This window comes from Pogona vitticeps, chromosome 14 (genome assembly GCF_051106095.1).
Source record: "Pogona vitticeps strain Pit_001003342236 chromosome 14, PviZW2.1, whole genome shotgun sequence".
In the NCBI taxonomy this organism is placed as follows: Eukaryota; Metazoa; Chordata; class Lepidosauria; order Squamata; family Agamidae; genus Pogona; species Pogona vitticeps.
Window position 1 is genome coordinate 13,893,149 of NC_135796.1, and position 18,806 is coordinate 13,911,954.

The 18,806-nt window shown below is 42.6% G+C and overlaps 1 protein-coding gene and 1 long non-coding RNA gene across 30 annotated transcripts in view; both read right to left on the reverse strand.

The window, feature by feature from the left end:
* The window catches only part of LOC144584788 (uncharacterized), a 96,455-nt gene extending 87,025 nt beyond the window's left edge, over positions 1-9,430 (reverse strand). The window contains exon 1 of the long non-coding RNA XR_013539224.1: positions 58-9,430. This is a non-coding gene — a long non-coding RNA (uncharacterized LOC144584788). The remainder of the gene's footprint in view (positions 1-57) is intronic.
* Positions 1-18,248, reverse strand: part of FBRSL1 (fibrosin like 1) — a 724,755-nt gene extending 706,507 nt beyond the window's left edge. For 22 of the 29 annotated variants that reach the window (XM_072983658.2, XM_072983645.2, XM_072983642.2 and 19 more), the window contains exon 1: positions 16,535-18,248. In XM_072983658.2, the coding sequence (XP_072839759.1) occupies positions 16,535-16,828 (294 nt within the window). In that variant the 5' untranslated portion in view covers positions 16,829-18,248. The remainder of the gene's footprint in view (positions 1-16,534) is intronic. The other 7 variants (XM_072983659.2, XM_072983656.2, XM_078381711.1 and 4 more) reach the window with 1 other exon arrangement.
* Positions 18,249-18,806: the final 558 nt, after the last annotated feature.

An 18,806-nucleotide genomic window follows, 5' to 3' on the forward strand; every position in this document is an offset into this window, starting at 1 on the left:
GGGAACCACTGATCTGGAACCAAAATCCAGAAAGATAATTGAAAGAGAACACCCCACCAAAAAAACACAAAAAACTTAAAGGTATGTTTTGTTAAAAAGAATGAGGAGCTTCTTGTCCATGACATGGAATTTTTCCAAATTGAATGTGCAAGGAAGTCAGTAAGACATTGAAAAGTTCTGTTGTGCTGCAGCACTGCCTGAAAAAACCAGTTCCACAACAAGAGCAGCTTCATCACAAAAACTTATATAGATTTTCTGCTGTAGGAGCATGAATCAAAAAGGGGAACTCATCAGCAGCACAACAGCACTAAAATACTGTACCTATCACACTTACAAATTTTTTAACTGTTTATAACAACTAAAATGTGTTTTTCTCAATTGTGTGCCCTTTTGATGAATGAAACAATTTCATGTCCCGTTGAGACATCATAACCATAACCCTCCCACAACTGCTGCTCACAATAACTTGGATAAGAAATTTGAAACACCCCAGCTAAAAACAAACAGAAACACTTGTAAATTTAGAAATCATTTGGAGAATGAAAGATTTGAGTACTAAGGGAGTGACAGATTTAGCATCAGGGGGAGAATCACACCCATACGACAGATACTACATGACAGTGTAGTTCAGATATTCTTTTTTTTTTTAAAGGATAAAGAAAAATGAAAAATGTATCACTGCATATCACAGGATAAAGCAATAATATATGTACTAAGGAAACAATAAGAATTCCAAATAAAATATTATAATCTTGAATATGCTTTCCCCCTAAAATGTTAATTCATTCATTCAACTTTTATACCGCCCATCTTATTACCAAGGCCACTCTGGGTGGTTCACAACACAGTGAAACAACAGATAATACTTGAAAAAGAACTGAACATAGTAACTATACGAAAAACCAAATTAGACCTATCAAACTAGATGTACAGACATCTTTTAAAACTCTCCTGTGCCCACAAGGGTGATGGGATGTCTTTCTGAGCTTAAAATAGTTTTAAAAATAAACAAACCATGTCTCAGGCAGTGTGTTGTAACCCCCCCCCCAAAAGCATGCACTGAAATGAATATGTTAGTCTTCAAAGTGCCATCATGCTTCTGTTTCATTTTTGTTATACCTAGCGGGATAGATTAAGCATTTAAAAATCTTTTCCTATTCATGCAGCCTTTCCAGTGTACAAATAGCACTTTCACGAAATAAAATGGAAGACCACTGTCTTGAGATTACTGTAAAGGACAACCAACAATTGAGAAGCAAAGACGATACACTTTCAAGATGTCATTCAACCATCTTTGGAAACAAATCTAATTTACAGACTACCTTTTGTGACTGAGTTCAGCAGGATGAATTTGGGATGTAGCATCAACAGTGGAACAGAATGGATTGACAACAGAGACACTTCAGAAAAGGACACCAGACAGAGGAGCTGATGTTCAAAAGAGGTTTGTTCCAGAGGAGTGACAGAAAAAAGGACTCCCTTGGGCAGGCGTAACTATTTCAAAATGTTGTGAATAAACCCAAGAGGAGATTAGAGCCCATTGTTAGGAACAGACTTACTGAAGTTTAGGGACTTGAGAAAAATGGCCCCAGATTCTGTTTCCTGGAACCTACTTCTTGAGCCTTTTCCTTAAAGGGAAACAGACACTGAAATTCTAAACACAAGTGTATGCTGATCTGAGCGTGGCACATGTATATTAGTCCAGCATGTGCAGGCAAGTAAAGGGTCCTTCAAAACTGGTGGGAATAAAGTGCTGGGTGTTACAAAGGGTGACCTATTAGCCGTGAACTGGAACAGACTACATGGTTATAGAATAAAGCGATAATGCTTAAGGCAGAAAAGCGAAAATCATCTCTTTAGAAAAGGGAGAGGAAATGGGAGCCCAGGCATTGCTCTTTATGACAGAGATGTGAATGCTGCAGACCTGCTCAGAAAATGTTCTTTTCCCCAGCGCAAACCGGCAAATTGCTCAGGAGCACCCACTTTCCTTCAGAAGAAGATACAACCCAACTCAGACCTTTGAGAAAGCTTAGCAGCAATGGCAGGGGTGAGGAGCTCTTTTTAAAGGTAACAAAAGTAGATTTTCAGCTACCTCTAGTTCTCCCCATACACACCTGGGGGGGGGCAGTCACAGGGGCAAAAAGAAGACGACAGCAGCCCATGGATCTCTCCTCCCTCACCAGAATTTGGCCATCTTGTCTTGTAAGAATACATCTATTCCTGCTTGGCAGCTACATTTGCATTGATCCACTCTATGACCTTCCCAGGCAGCCACACGCAGATTTATTGTGGAAACAAATTCTCCAGAAACGTGGGTCACTACAAACTTTCTTAGTTCTGATAAACATGTGTAGCTTCATGGAATCTTGGTACAGTGACATCTGTGCGTACAGGGTTAGACACCGAGATGTTTTTGGAAATTTAACTGCTAAACCACTCAGTCACAGATAGCTCAGAGGTTGAAGTCTCTGGCTTACAGAGTCAGAAGTTGGAAGCTCAATTCCCCACTGGGCCCCCTTGACAGGGGCTAGACTTGATGATCCACAGAGTCCTTTCCAGCTCTGTGGCTCTAAGATTCTAAGTTTGCTTTATTAAATGAACCCCTTCATAGTACAAAGTATTAAAGGCTAGCTTGGCCTGTATTTTGGATTCTCCTCAGGGGCTTGGGTTTGCAGGTCCTTTAATTCAACAATGAACCTCTACACCAATTGACAGAACAGAAAGCATATAAGCCCCTACGACCTCAGTACAAGACCTGGCAAGCTTCTCATCATGAAAGCCTTATTACTTTCTCCAGTCCAATAGCCAGCTGAAGACTCTTTGAAGTTTGCATACAATCGGGGCAAAGCCAAGTTATTCTCCTCTAAGCAGCTTTGGCCAGAAACTCCAAGCAAATGCTCATACCCAGGAGGTAGATTTCAGCATCCTAATTACAGAGAGTTAGAGCCGAGCCATTTTCCAAAGGCTTCCCTGAACAAGCCACTGTGCACTATAGTATTCAGTGGGGGCCATTATCTCAATTATCTCGCTTAAGCTGTACACCAGGAAAGCTCATCAGAGCATCAGCAGTCAGCTCTGCAGAACCAACAGGAAAGGCTATGGAAATGACCCACCAAATGTGTGTGTGGTTTTGGGAGACCAAATACATGGGAGCCTCCATACTGATCCTGTACATCTGATGGTTGTTTCTAAGGTATAATACATAGAACTGCTGGGTAGCTCAGTGGTTTAGTTCTCTGGCTGTGGAGCCAGAGGTTGTGAGTTTGATTCCCCCACTAGCCCTCCTTGACAGGGAATGAACTCAATCGTTCACAGGGTCTTTTCCAGCTTTGCACTTCTATGATGAATGAGGATGATCCACAGGATCCCTTCCAGCTTTGCCGTTCTAAATTAATCTCACTGGTTTTATATAACCAAGAACCTAAATATTAAATGATGATGATGATGTTTATAGACAGAATATGAATACCCAGTCACACAAGAAGTGATGATGGCCACCAGCTTGGATGGTTTTAATAAGGGATTTTAATAGGGGTTATAAACAATGTGCTTACCTGTAACCATGTTCAGCTGACAATAGTCACAGTACAGAAATTACAGTACTATAAGTACTATCAGTTACATAATGGGATGGATGACCTGGTGTACAACTGACAAGGCCTAGGGTGATTATTTAACTTGGGCCATTCTGCTTCTAAAAGTTACATCATTTGTCATATACTTCATGGGAGTATTATTAACTTCTAATATATCACCTGGTCTGCATAAGGTCCTACATCAGCCCCTCATTGTGGCATGGAGACAGCCCCTTAATTTTGATGATTCTGGCAATACACCATAACCTCTGGCAGAGTCAACAAACCTGGCTGAGACTTAAATTGTAGCCTAAGCAACAGACTGCCTGTCTATCACTGGTGGACCAGACTAAGTCCACCAGCAAAGACTGGCCAGGAGACAACAAAACTGGCCAGAACAATGAACAGAATGATGGTGCGAAGTACTGTAGTTGTAAAGGGACAACTTGCACTAGTGAAGTAATTGACCTTCAATGTACTCTGTGGCATGAGTAAGGATGGTATGTTTTGTTCCTTTTCTCCCATGTAATCATCCTTCTTCATAGACTAGAACAGGGCAATTCATGTGGACAGCTGTCACATTTATTTCAGCATCTTTAAAAGCTACTGAGGTTGTCCTATTCTGAGCACATTGTCATAACCTTTGAACTGCAGAGCTGGAAGGGTCCCTATGGATCATTGAGTCCAGCCCCTCTCAAGGAGGCACAGTGGGGACCCAAACCCCCAACCACTGACTCCACAGACAGTGTCCTAAGCAGAGATGTAAAATTTCTGAAAATTGTCCATTTTTCCCAGAAAAAAACAGGGAAAAAAACATGTGTGGTTCCCCCCCCCCAGAAAACTGATTTTTAAAAAAAAATTACATCTCCAGTCCTATACCACGGAGCTATCCAGCATCCTAAGAAGACAGGATTCTCTGGAAAAGACCAAAGTGCTAGGAAAGGTGGAAGGCAGCAGGAAAAGAGGAAGTCCAAAAATGAGATGGATCTGTGATGAGATGGGTTTTTGAGTTAAAATCTTGTAAGGATTTTAACTTACTTGAGCTGGACAGGACATTTTGAAGATCGCTCATTCATGGAGTCGCCATAACACAGCTACTTATACCCCTGTGCTAACCTCACAAGGTGACTCAGCTTCTTCTCTTCCTTCATTCCTTGGCAATAAAGTAAGCTGTGTCCTCCCACCCACCCCCATGAAACTGTAAACAACATCAATCCAGTCTTGAGAATTCTAAATAAACCTTTAGCATTCATTCACAGTAACTTTGAAGGAGTACAAAAAAAAAAAAAAAGAAACAACACACTGCGGCTTTAAAGGTCACCTTGAGGGAACAATATATTAAAAACGGCAGGTCCCCATGTCGCACCACCCAGCAGGTTTGTCATTAAAACTGGGTGAATGAAAAATCCCAGGCTTCCAACCAGCAAGGTTATTCATTTCCAATAAAGGCTCCTTTCTTTGGAAAGTACAGAACAAAGTCAATCAAGCTAAAAACAAAAAGGAATGGAAAGAAAATGTGTGTGTGTGCATCTGTGTGTGCACGTAGTCTTATAACAACATCACTGCCTGTTCTACCTCCTGATTTTTCTGAGCTGCCCCGAAAAGCCAGACAGCGAGTTTCTAGATTAAGAGGCGTGATAATTTCATCCTCAACCCTAGAGCCGAACTGCATTCCTCCACACACAATGAGGAGACAAAACCAAGCAAACCCGTTTGCTTACTCTAACTATTTGAAGAAGGGCTTAGCCTGGTAATTCAAGAAACTGTGTGCCATGAGAGACATCATCCGCAAGCCATCAAGAAAGGCTGAAATAAGCCTGATGTTCTCCACCCAGAGAGACTGCCCACTGAACCTAAGCATGCATCCCTGTTTTGCCTTTGTCTTAAATGCACTGACTCACACAAGAATCACAGGGTGCACTCACAAGTCCTGAACGCCTATAATTTGCGTCAACCACAGGTTGCTGCTGAAGTCATGAACCACATGGCAGACAACCAACCAAACAAAAGAAGTTAGTTGTCTTCTTTTGAGTCAGGCCCTCGGTCCCTGTATCCCTCTGATCTAATATTACATGCACAGAGCAGCAGTGGCACCCCAGGCTCTCAAGTACAATTCTTTCCTAGCCCTATCTGGAAATGCTGGGGTTTGAACCCTGGACCTTCTACATCATAGGTGGGCAATTAATTTATATGGGGGGGGGCACATGAAAAATGTGAACTCTGTTCGGGGGCAGAACCAATTTTACTTAAAAATAAAATGAAACAGTGATGTTATGATTGTTTTTATTTTAAACTTGTTAATCTTCACAAATACTAAAGAGGTTTTTTGTGGTATGTTAAAGATAAGCAACTGATCAACTTTAGACAAAAAGCTATAAATGGTTTTGATGTTCAAAACTGTCCATGGGCTGGACAGGAGTGGCTTGCGGGCCATATGTGGTCATCGGGCCACACTTTGCCCAGGTCTCTTCTACATGAAAAGCATGCCCTCAATCATTGAACTATTATCCCCTGCTTAATACAGCACGTGATATTCCCTGGTGGTCTCCCATCCAAACAGTTCTGACCCAGCCCTACATAGCTTCCTAAGTGAGATGAGATCGCCCATGTTCAGTCTATCCTAATGCTACCTACAATGGTGGTTTGTGTTCCCCTTTTCTACTTTTGTCTTCCCATCTCTAATTTTGTTGTTGTTTTGTTAACTCCTGTTTTTTTTTAAGGGTGGGCAAGTACAGAAAAGAAGCCAAAGTGGCACAATGGCTGCATGTCACAACATGGCTTCAACAAAGCAAAGTTCATAAGCCAAGATCATGATCTGTGCTGGTAAGCAAGCCATGGCATACAGTAGAGGTGAATCTGCATTATGCTTACTTTAAAACACTACACTACACAGCTTGTCTTAAATGCAAGCAGAGTCAGGGACTACTTGTGTCCTCCTGAGAATGAAAGCAGAATCTTTATGGAGAAGCAACTTAAGGGGATTGTGTGTGTTCAACCAGGCCTTCTCGGTGGTGGCTCCTATATTATGGAATGCCCTGTCAACAGAGGTGTGCCAGGCCACTTTCCTCCTAGCATTTAGAAAATCTATTAAAACACTACTGTTCAGAGAAGCTTTTGAAGACATCCTCCTCACTTGATACCTTATTATGTTGTTACAATTTGTTTTCTGTCTGCTGTTGCCCCAGGTGATTTTTCTTTTTGATATTTTCTCTCCTTAATGGGAGTTTTGCTTAGTGGTCAGTGCTTTATGTTTAAGTTTTAGGTATGCAATACTGCTCAGAGTAGTGGCAATGCTGCTAGATGGGTGGGGTACTAGTGAGTGAGTGAGTGAGTGAGTGAGTGAGTGAGTGAGATGATAGATGATAAATGATAGATGGACAGACATACAGACAGACAGACTCCATCTTGACCAGACACAGAGCATTATAAAGCAAAGCAAAGTTTGCTGTTTATATAGTGCCCCATAGTGCTTAAAGCACTCTCTGCACAGTTTACAAGTCAATTATTATTATTATTTATTATTTATTATTATTTATTTTATTTATATCCCGCCTATCTGGTCGGTTAAGACCACTCTAGGCAGACAATACATCCCCTCCATAACAAGCAAGATGGGTAATCAATTTATCAACCTCAGAAGAATGGAAGGCTGAAAGAACCTTAAGCTATCGGGGATTGAACCAGCATTGTGAGCAGAGTTCTGGTTGCAATGTTGCAATTTACCCACTGTGCCATGAGGCTCCTAGGTACCACAAAACTGTATCAAATTTACAAAACTTACAAAATTTAATGTCATTTTAAAAACCAGTAAGCCATGTTAGTCAGTTTCAGCAGACATTAAAAAAGAAAAACAGAAGAAATGCGACACCCTGAGGACTAGCAGATTTATTTCAGTGTATGACCAAGCAGTCGTAAGATTGAATCCACACGACGGAGTGAGCGCCCGTTGCTCGTCCCAGCTCCCGCCAACCTAGCAGTTCGAAAGCATGCAAATGCGAGTAGATAAATAGGTACCATCTTGGTGGGAAGGTAAACAGCGTTCCGTGTCTAAATCACACTGGCCATGTGACCACGGAAAGATTGTCTTCGGACAAACGCTGGCTCTATGGCTTGAAGAGCGGGATGAGCGCCGCCCCCTAGAGTCGGACACGACTGGACAAAAATTGTCAAGGGGAACCTTTACTTTTACTTTATGACAACCCGCTTCCTCAGAGGACCTTTCACAAGCTAACCTTCTTTATATACACTCTTTGGAAATGCAATGATCAGAACCTTTCCCCCAAGCTTCCCTTCTTACACAAACATCTTGAGGCAAAGAACTCCTCTCCTCCCACATGCCTGTTAATTGTAACAAAACCAATCTGGAGCTTTGCTAAGAGATGCTAAATGGGAGCTGACTGCAAGAGAACAGCCTCCAAACCTACACCAGATCTGCATCTCTCTCTCTCTCTCCACTTAACCGCCTTCCCCTCCCAAACCCAATTAATTACCATTCTGACAAGCTTCCCTTTTTAGTGCTATTTTTACATTCCATAAGGGGAAAAATAAACCACCAGGAATTAGTTCTGGGATTGGCTGTAACTATTTAGAAGCCATTTTAGCAATATAGCGTCTTGCCTGATATGATAGCAAGATTTGTATATTTCTGCTGAAAATCCACGCAGCCTGATGGATATTGTTTGGAAACCTGGAAGCCTGTTGCTCATTCCACCACAGGCGGTCTAAACAAACAAATAAATAAATCTTGAATATTTGAATCACAAATTGATCTTAATTCCTGACACTCACTTTGCAATCTCTGATATACAGGATGCCCCCAGGGTTACTTAGCACAGAATCCTTAAACCGTTCCTACACCCATATTACCAAAGAAAGCCCTATAAATTGCTACAAATTGTCAATTTAAAAATACAATTTACAAGTTGTGTTTTTGAATCTAAACCAGAATTATCAAGGAATTCCTTACTTTTCAATTTTTCTCCTCATCCTTCTCAAAACTTTGAAAGTCTTCTGTGGAGTTCCCACTAGAACTTAACTTTTCTTCCTACACTCTCACCAAAGAAAGAATCAGCAATACCAAAAACAATGTGTGTGTTTTTTACATTTTTATCACATTTCTTAGTATCGTGGCTATTTTTTATTTCAGTGGAAACTCCAGAAATTAAGACTCTTCTCGTGGCATGGAACACTATAAACTACATTCTGTGCAATGAGGTTCATGAAGGACACCTTTTCTTTGTTTGGAGTGCAATTACTTCCATGATGTGGAAAACATAACGATGAGACCAATTTCAGCTTTATCAATTTCTTCCCTGAGAAAGAAATTAATTAAAAAGCAAGGGAACCATGAATGTCAAAGGGGCAGTCTTAAAGTTTGAGCATATAATGCAAAGAACAAATGGTGTCCTAGTGCCCTCATCCCTATGATTCTAGCCAACGCACCCAGATATGAGTATGACGCATGTGTACCCATAAAAGTTTATATGAACATATGATGGTTATATTTAAGATTATAGTTATAAGATATTAAAGATTTAATATCTTTAAGGTGCCGCATGTTTTTGTCTTTTGTTTCTTCGAATTTTGTCTGTTATATGTGTCCCTGCATCTGCAAAAGGCACCAGCTAACAGCAGCAAAACAGCTAAGGAGATCCACTCATGCAAGCAACTGCCTGGATCAGATCCTGCTACAAGGATTTCCTGTTCAAAATTAGAGTCTTAGAATGCAATGTCATACGTACTAAATGTTCATCATCTGTGTGATAGACCAAAAGGAGTAAAAATGCCATTTTGGGGGGTGGGGGGTGGGACTGGAAGCCAGTATCACTGTTGTCTAAACTACATATGTAGCCCCCTACATAACCTCTACAGACTACAGTGGGGTCTTGACTTGAGAACTTAATCCGTATTGGAAGGCGGTTCTCAAGTCAAAAAGTCTGTAAGTCAAGTCTCCATTGACCTACAGTGCATTGAAAACCGATTAATCCCGTAACAGGCCGTTTTTGTTCCATTTTGGTTTTTTTCTGGTCTGTAAGTCAAATCTCAGTCTGCAAGTCAAACCTAAATTTTGCGGCCAGAGAAGTCTGTAACTCAAAAAGTCTGTAAGTCAAGCCGTCTGTAAGTCAAGGGTCCACTGTATTTGGCTTGGCTCAGCGGGTGAGGAAATCCTTGGGCAGCCTCTCTCCTTGCAAAGTTTCAGTTACAGCAGGATAAGAAACGGTGTTCCATACCCTGAGAGCAGGAATTATCACTTCTGTTTAGATAGCAAAATTTCAGTCCATGGGAGCAGGATGGGGAATGGAAAGAGAACCATTTTTGTTGACAGCCTTTATTTGAACCTTCTCTGTATTTTATTTTAAGGCCTCAAATATTTTACCTCTAAAAGTGCTTTCTTTGAGCCTTGGATCTTTATACAAAAGGTAGCTTGGGACAAGAGAGATGTCTTGAGATTCAATTCCAGGCACATTTCGGATTAAATTGATTTTGGGAGGCTTAGGTTCTTCTAATCAAGTTCCAGTCTGACACCTTGGCCGTGCATGGGATACAGAGACATAGATTTTTATAGCTTCCAATTTGGGGCTTTGTCATTGGTACTGTTGCTTTTTGTTTTGAAATTTTAAAATTCCAAACCTTTTACAAAGTTCACAGTGCCTTCCACACTCATTTAAAAAGGTGGCCCCACAGAACCAGGAGAGGAGTAAAAAGCATTCATGCCAGTAACTCTGAGAATGTTAGATATCTCTAGATTTCTCATATCTGTCAATATAAAAGCTGTGAGGAAGTGCTGATGGGAAGAACTGCAATGTCTACAAAGACATTACAGTAACTGTGGCAGATTTGAGGACAGGCGGTAAATTTCTAATACTACAGATAAAACAGAACACTTCTTCCAAACTTCACTGCTACACAGATGTCTCACAACACATACGTACAACATTTGACAAATCACAGAGCAAAAACCAGCAACCTAAGGCCCTCTAGATATTGCTGGCCTGAAACTGCTACCAGACATGAACAGGACGGTCAATAGTGAGAACTCCTAGGAACTAAAGTCCAAACATTTGAAGACAACTCCTAACAGTACACAGAGTACTGCCTGAAGCTAATTCATTGTTCTAACTACTACTTCTTATAAGACCAACTTATCCAAGAAGCATCCCTGTTGTTCAGAAAGTTTAGAGTCAAAGAAAATTGTGAAACAGACTCAAGAACTGAGAAGAAGACCACCAATTAGGAACATTGCTCAGAGTTAAAAATTCACCTTCCTCTCTCCCTTTTAATTAATAAAAACACCACAAACTACCGTATCACAAAATATTATTTGTCTATCTGATGCATTACTGTGTATGTCTACACTGAGAGATGCATCTCCAGGATATCAAGAACTGGTCTTTTCTATCACCAATCCTTTTAACTAGTGATGCTATGGATTGAACACCAGACGTTTGAATATTAAGCTATGATTCCACCTTGTTAGTTCATGGCGAAATATTGGTACGAGGGAGAGCTGTAATTTGGTGGGACAATGTATGTTCCTCATTCAGAAGGTCCCACTTCCAATCCTCTCCAGAAAGGGCTGGAAAAAACTCCATAAACTCCAGAACCACTACCACACAACACCAGGAGGTATTGATTATATCAGGTGAAAGGGGTCAATTGTCTGACCCAGTGCAAGGCAGTGTTAAAAAAATTTACTAGGGGGATAAGGAATCTTCAAACATTGGATGTTATTTGAAAGGGGGAAATTACAGCAGTTTCTTCTTCATGTTCTTTTGATTCTAATGCTGAAATTCTGTTGTGTAATGTAATACCTGTGGAACAGGTGGAAACAGATTTTCAATAATGAAAGGCTTCCTCCCTCGAACCCAACAGCTCCCAAGGCTTCCATGCAGTGAGAAGGATCACATGGGAGTCAGAAACGATACACGTCAGTTTAATTAGCAAAACCACTTCTTGCTCGTGGCATCATCACTCTTCTGCAAGTCTAAGTCATGCAACAAGATTTAAATCTAATTCTTTGTTAATGAAAAGGCACTAAAAAGACTAGGAACACCTAGTAAAAATAAATTTTCAATTGCATTATAAGCTAGGCTTATATTAGTTCAAGATATTTGACCCTGGCAATCCCCTTCACTAAATGAGACATCAGAAGCCAGGCTGGCAAACCCTGTACTTAAAACCAGTAGCTAGTCTCTGGTAAGGAAAAACCCACCAGCTCACTGTGTGATTTTTTTATTGTGCTTTGTTCCTAGAATTAAGAGAAAAAAGAAATGAAAAAGAAACTACGTACACATATCTATACAAACACCGATTGCTACTTTGGCCTTTAAAAGCACTTCAAGTACTATACACCCTCCCCATTCAACACATGAAAGGAAACAAGTGGATTCTACTTATCCTATTTATTCTGATGAGCCTATTAAAACCCAACATGCTAAAAGTGAAGGTAGGCTCTTGAATACTGATAGGGGTGAGCTGCAGATAGCAATTTCCTTCCCCCACCCCACACCTCTACTCTTTCACAGATCCTAATGCACACTTTGCACTTGTCTGCCTTCCTAAATTGATTTGACTCTGGCACTCCTCATAACCCTACAAAGAGACCTGCTTCAGCGCAAACATGTGGCTATCTTACTATGCCACGCATGTAGGAACAGTGCCAGGATAAAATCATTGGCAAGAAATTGCTTTTTTAATGACTTCCATAAAAAGCAGCATTCCAAAAAGTTCATCTCCTACAACAACCCTTAGAGGCAGGTTGCATGATACAATTTTGGGTGCAGACTAAGAAGACCAGACTGGAGAGCAGAACAAAGCACAAGGATTAAATGAATTAGCTAAATCCCTAGTACAAATGTGACTTCAGCCTTCATACTCAACTGCATACCCTCAGGCACACTATTCTCCTAGATTCAATACTTCACCTTTAAAATGGGGATAATATCCAGCCTTCAGAGACACTGTACATGTGTAGTACTTTGGAACAGTGACACAAAACATCTATGAACAATCAAGAGTTGATAGCACAATTTACCATGCAGAAGTGGGTACCCTGGCAGATAAAGAGCCAAGTAAAACTAGAAATGTAAACTCTCGCTTGTTTCATTTCCACAAAAGATAAAACAGAACTGCAAAATTATTGCCCCGACTACAGAAGAGGCTGAAGCATTCATTCTTTACATGAGCAGATGGAAGGTTTTGCGCAAAATTGCACACGGTAACACAATTAATGTAAGATTTTGAAATAACAATGATACTTCATTGCATTGTCTTTTGAGAAGTAGATGTATTGGAAGATTATTTTTTCAAATACCTGTACATTGTTTTAAAAATATTATCAGCCAAGAAGTCTAAAATTGCTGTGCATGTGGGTTCTCTGCTTTTCAAAGAAAATGGGCACTAGTTTTACACAGAGACAGTCTACACAAATTATGGAAACCTTAGGGAGGGACTTTTTTTAACTTCCTGTTTAAGATGATGAATCTTCCATGGCCTGAACATTTATGTTGGAAGTGTTTCATCAAGTTGAGACTGCCTAAATTGACAGGAACAAATAATTTGCAAATATTCTTCACAGCTCTACATGAATCCTTTCACAAAGGATTTTTGGCAATGATTCCTTGTCACCTGAGACATAAAAAAGGAACATGTGTGGGTGGGATCTTTCTGTTTGCTGTTTTCAATGTCATCCTCTTCTCTGTAGAGGTTACTCAAGATTTATATGATTCATCAGCTGGCAAGTTCCAATTTCAAATGTGCTGTACAAGACAAAGGCTTTGAAGTATATAACTTTCAATTTAAGCCTTTTAAAAAGGAGTTATGGTGGTTCACTCCACATGCCACTTCACTCCCAGGGTGCAGACTAAAAGCATATGACATGGCAACCTTCAAAAAGCTGACCAGGTCCAAACTTGACCTGAGTGACAGTCTTCCCCTGAAGCTTCAAAAGTGTTACGTGGAGTCCCATTAGGTAAGAAAAGCGGAAAGGAAAAGAAGATAAAGGTGGATGAAAGAACATAAAGAACTTGGAGGTTCAAAGCAACCAAGAATTGGACTCCATTAGTAACCCCTGGAAGACAACACCCAGGGATTTCTAAGCCACCCAACTGCTGAAACTAAAGGTGTTTCTGGCCATGCTACCTGGAGAATTCTAGCTGGTGAAGCCCAAAAACACTATCTGCATTCCCTCTAAAATAGAAGTGTGTCATTGTGTGACAGATGGATGCAAGGGTCTCCAACATGAAGGTGACTTGAAGAGTGGGACAAATGATATGGAGCCAACCACACACTTTAGCAAAAGAAGCAGAAACACATGCATTTCTCCAATACCCCAGGCTCTTCCCTGTCTCATCACCCAAAGGAGAACTCTATTCTCCAAGGATAACTACAGAAGGGTTTTGTACAAGCCTGTATCATGGTTCAGTGGAGGAAAACAAACAGAAACATGCATGGTGTCAAGGGAAAATGGCTTCAGCTACTCTTTCCACTTCCATATGGAGACTGCATTTCTGACTTAAGTGATTAAGTTATGTCAAGAGGGCTAGCTGGGGAGAGGAATGCTCCCCCCGATAATTTCACCCTTTTCCAGTAACAACACTCCAGCCATATTTATTGATGTTGAATGGATAGAAGTTGTATTTCCCCACTGCTACCTTTCGTCAGTGTAGATTTCTCTTCTTAGGCATCCAAATCTAACCTTTACTGGAAAACAGAAAGCTCAATAAGAAAGATTGACTAGGGTTGCAAACTACACAGAGGCTTCTCGGTACAAGAAGCCATTTTTAATGATGCATCAACAAAAGCAGATTATTCCTTCCCTCATCCAGTGAAAGATAGCTGACTTACACAGTCTTCACTGGCAAGATATGTAGATCCTGTAATGGTGAAGGCTAGTGACTCAAGACCTGAAGGGGCCATGAATCTGCTCCAGATCTTCATCCAAACTTTACAGGACCTATCCAAGGTGCTGGAAACTACATAAAACTTTAGACACCCTGGACTGTGTTCGATAAATTTCAAACTAAAACCTGGAGTCATCCATTTCAACCACCTGCTAGTTTTATTGGTCCATAGCTTCAGCACCTAACAGGTATATGCATGCCAATGCTTGAGTACAGAATGGATGGGTGGATGGGGAGAACCTTAATGGAAGATAAATATAGCAACTGGAAGCAAACATCACAATGATCAATATTTAAAAGCCTAGGATCATTACTAGCAAGGCAAGGCAACCAAAGCGTTCTCCAGGAGAGTCTTAGCAAAATCTCAACTGTCTGAAGTACCCAAACACACACAGACCACACACACGTCCATTAGGAGGCAGGGAAAACATTGCCAGGCAATCTGGGACATGAAACAGCTACCAAGGTTTTTTTTTCCTCTTCCAAAAGTCCAACAATTATATATTTCATTTCAGAAGTTTACTAAGGTAGAAAAGACAGCTGGAATCAAGTGGAGGAATTCAAGGTTATAGCCATTTCTTCAAATATGTGCAAACCCTCTAGGAAAGCCTTACAAATAATAGAAGCTTGTTACAATATCAAACACAACTTCCAATTCCATACAGGAGCAAAAAAAAAAGTTATCCTGAACACAAACACACTCAGGTCATTTGAACCTTTGCAAAAATTGGGGCAAAACATAAGTTCCTTGGTGACCATCATACAAACTCTCAATAGCCAAACTGGCCCATCGTAGAAGCAGTTCTTCACTTCCCTGAATTAAGAGGCAGTTATCTAAAACCACTATGTACAATACCCCAAATCTGTTTTTTAATCACCCATTTAGAAGGTACAGAATGACTAAGAAATATAACAGGACAAAACACTTACCAGAAAGTCTTTTATCAAGTCAGATTTTCCCATCAGATCATGAACAACCGAGAAGTTTTTTTTAAAAAAAGGCACACAAAATCCCCTATCATGTCACAGTCCTTGTGAAAATATGAAGTTGCCTGTTCTGCTTAACTTCTACATTCAGAAGAAATCAAGCAGTATTCTACAGCAAACAGTATTTGCAATAAAACTAGTAATTTATCTCCCCTACCCTTTGACCAAATGATTCCAATAATGGAGTTGGGGTGGGAAGTCAACCAGAGATTAGGAAGTGTTTTAGCTACTTCAAATGAGTGTCTTTTGTAACTAAAACTAGTAGTAAAGCAAAATCAATGTTCTCTGCCCTCATGTACTCCACCTTCATCCCTGCTTCCCCCTTCATGCTTACTTTTTCCTTTTGTAACAAACATTAACTAGCTTTTTAAAAAACAGTCTCCAAAGTAACAATTTGGCAATGAAAAGCAACTTGTTAACAAATGTGCTGTTTGGATACCCCATCCACACAATTCAAAATTGACACAGTACCCAACAACTGTAAACAAATTTCTTTACAGGTAAACAATCCAACATGAAAAAGAAAACAGTCCTCCAAAACAAGAGAGAGAGAGAGCTCAAAACTTTCTATGCTGCAAATTTCCCTTGGCAGGCTTGGCCAAACCCATTCAAATCTTCAACCAACACAAAACCGGCCCTGAAAAGCAACACAGATTGTCTTGCTCAGAGGAAAGGCAAAGCTCACCAGGGACCTCAGACATCTTGGCCTGCACACTCCAAACTCTGAAGCAGCATAGTCCCAAACCAGCACCATGCCAGAACTGGTGAGGCAGCTTAGGCCTATCCAGGCGCCAACCCACACCACCAACAACAACAAAACACAAGCTCGCACACCCAAGCTTCTTTTATGGGTTTGTGTGTTCATTCCACCTTCTGAACACTACTAGATTTCTCTCGCCAGCAGCAAAGAAGTTAATGGATTTTGACAAGGAAGGGGGGGGGTTTCCAGCTGACCCCTTTGCTAGCCACCTCATGGCTCCTCTCCCTCCCAGATTCCCATCGCAGCCTTCAACAACCCATGAAAGGAAAACACAACACACACACACCCCACCATCTTCTGATCTCTCTTACCTCTAAGGCTTCCATGGTACTGAAGCTGGCAATGGCAAATCCATCAATTAAATCTTCTTCCTGGGAACTGGATTCTCGCCGCCGCCTCCTCGGAGGTCTGGCATTCCTGACAGCAGAAGCCTGGCTTTTGGGGTTGGGGCAGTTTTGGCTTGTATTTTCCTTGCCCGGGCTTCGTTCCCTTTCCGAGGTGGAGGAAGGGCTGTGATTTGGACGGTCCCGGCCATTGGGGTCCCTCCTTCTCACGCGGTCCCTTTGGGAGCGAGATTTCCTGCTCTGTCTGATTTTACCATCCATTTCCGAAAGAAAAAAATGTATTATAATATCCCAGATTTTTTTTAAAGGATTTCAGAATCCGAGCGATGTTGGGGGGGGTGAGGCCCCACAGATACACGCCTCCCTACTAATCCAGGCTGGGTCTCTCTCCCTCTCTCTCTTTAAGGGGCTCTTTCCTCCAGGCTTATAAAATCCAAAGGAAGAGAAGGGGGGGCAGAATAGAAGAGAAATATAATCCAACAGACCTCTATGGAGAAGCACCAGTGATCCGATGGAGGGCAGAAACAACACGGGGAGGATTGGTTTGGAGGGGAAAGAGATCCAGAAGGCGAGGAAGAGGGAAGGAGAGGGGGAAAAAATCTAAAATCCACGAAGTGACCTTGAGAAATCTTCCCCCTCCCTTGCAAAAAAAAATGTAATGAAAATTAATATATATATTTTTAAGAAAAAAACCCGAATAGATACAAACCACGTTGCGATTAAGCTCGAGTTCGGATCCGTGGGGGGTTGAGAGAAAGAGAGAGGTAGCACTAAAGCGTTCCTCCCCCTCCAAATATATATATATATAATGTATATATATATATATAAAGAGATTTCTTCTTTTAAAACAAAAATTGCACACCACCAAAAAATTTTAAAAAAATTAAAAATCAGATCAACGCCGCCAAAAATCCAGGAGATCGTATCCAAAGGAGGAGGGGGGGGAAATATCATAAATCCACAGAGCACCGAGGAGTCCAAACAGAAGCCGAAGCAGCAGCAGCAGCAGCAGCAGCACCAGCGGCGGCGGCGGCGGCGGCTGTTCCTTCTCGACGAACCCTCTCCACCGCCTCCTCCTGTTCTCCCCCTTCCTTTATCCCCCCCTCCTTCTCTCTCTCTCTTTTTTTTCCCCCTCCTCCCTCCCGCCCCGGGGCAAAGCCGCGCGCACGCGCACGAGAGCGCGCCCCCGGCCGGCGCCCCCCCTCCGCGCGCCCCGCCCCGGGTTCGAATCCCGGCGTGTGTGTGTGTGTCCCTGTGCGTGTGTGTCAAAGAAAGCGCAAAGGGGGGAGCGCACACAGGACAAAGCCCCCCACAAAAAAAATCGCAATTTTTAAAAAAAAAAAATGAAAACGGCAACAAGAGGGGCTTCGGATGGCGCGCCCCGAACTTTGTTGCGAGGAGGAGGAGGAGAGGGGATTAAAAAAAAAATGAAGGGCAGGCGGCGGAGCCCCTGAGGAAGATTTTTGTCTGTCTCTTCCCCCCCCCCCGAAAAAAAACACACACACACACGGACTGCTCTCTCTCTCTCTCACAGCCGCCGCCTGGCCGTTGTTCTCCTCAGTCTGGTGCTTCGCGTCCTTCGCCGCCGCCGCCCGCGCCCCTCTTTCTGCCTCGCCTCCTCCTCCTCCTCCTCCTGCCGGGCCCGGGCTCTGCTTTCTCTTTCCCCCCCCCTCGGCCTCCCCCACCCCCACCCCCACCCCGCCCCTTCCCCAACTTTCCCCCACCGGCGCGGCCGAGCGGCCGGCTGGCGTTTGCGAAGCCCTCGACGCCGCCTCAGCGCTGCTACCTCCTCCACCACCCCTTCTTCTTCTTCGCCGCCGCCGCCGCCACCGGGAGCCCCGAGAAGCTGCGCGCCCCCGCTCCGGTGCTCCCTTCCTCACTCCCTCCCTGCCTGTCTCCCTTCCTGCCTTCCCTCAGGCTGCGCGGCTCCGGCTGCCTCGGCTCGAGCCTCGCCTCCTCCTATTCCACCCCATTCTCTCTCTCTCTGTCTTCCCCCCCCCTCACACACACACACTTCAGAAGCTGGCACTCGCTCGGCTCAGGCTTTTAGCACCGCCCGGCCGGCCGCGCATGAGCAAGGCTGGGGAAAGCGGCGCGTCATTCCCCGGCGCAGGCCTTTCAGCCCCGGCTGCTTCGTTTGCTCTCTCTCTCTTTCTTTCTCTCTCTCTCTCTCTCTCTCTCTCTCTGTGTCGCTCGAGCTTCCCTCCCGCCCTCTCCTGCGCGTGCGTGAGGGGAGGGG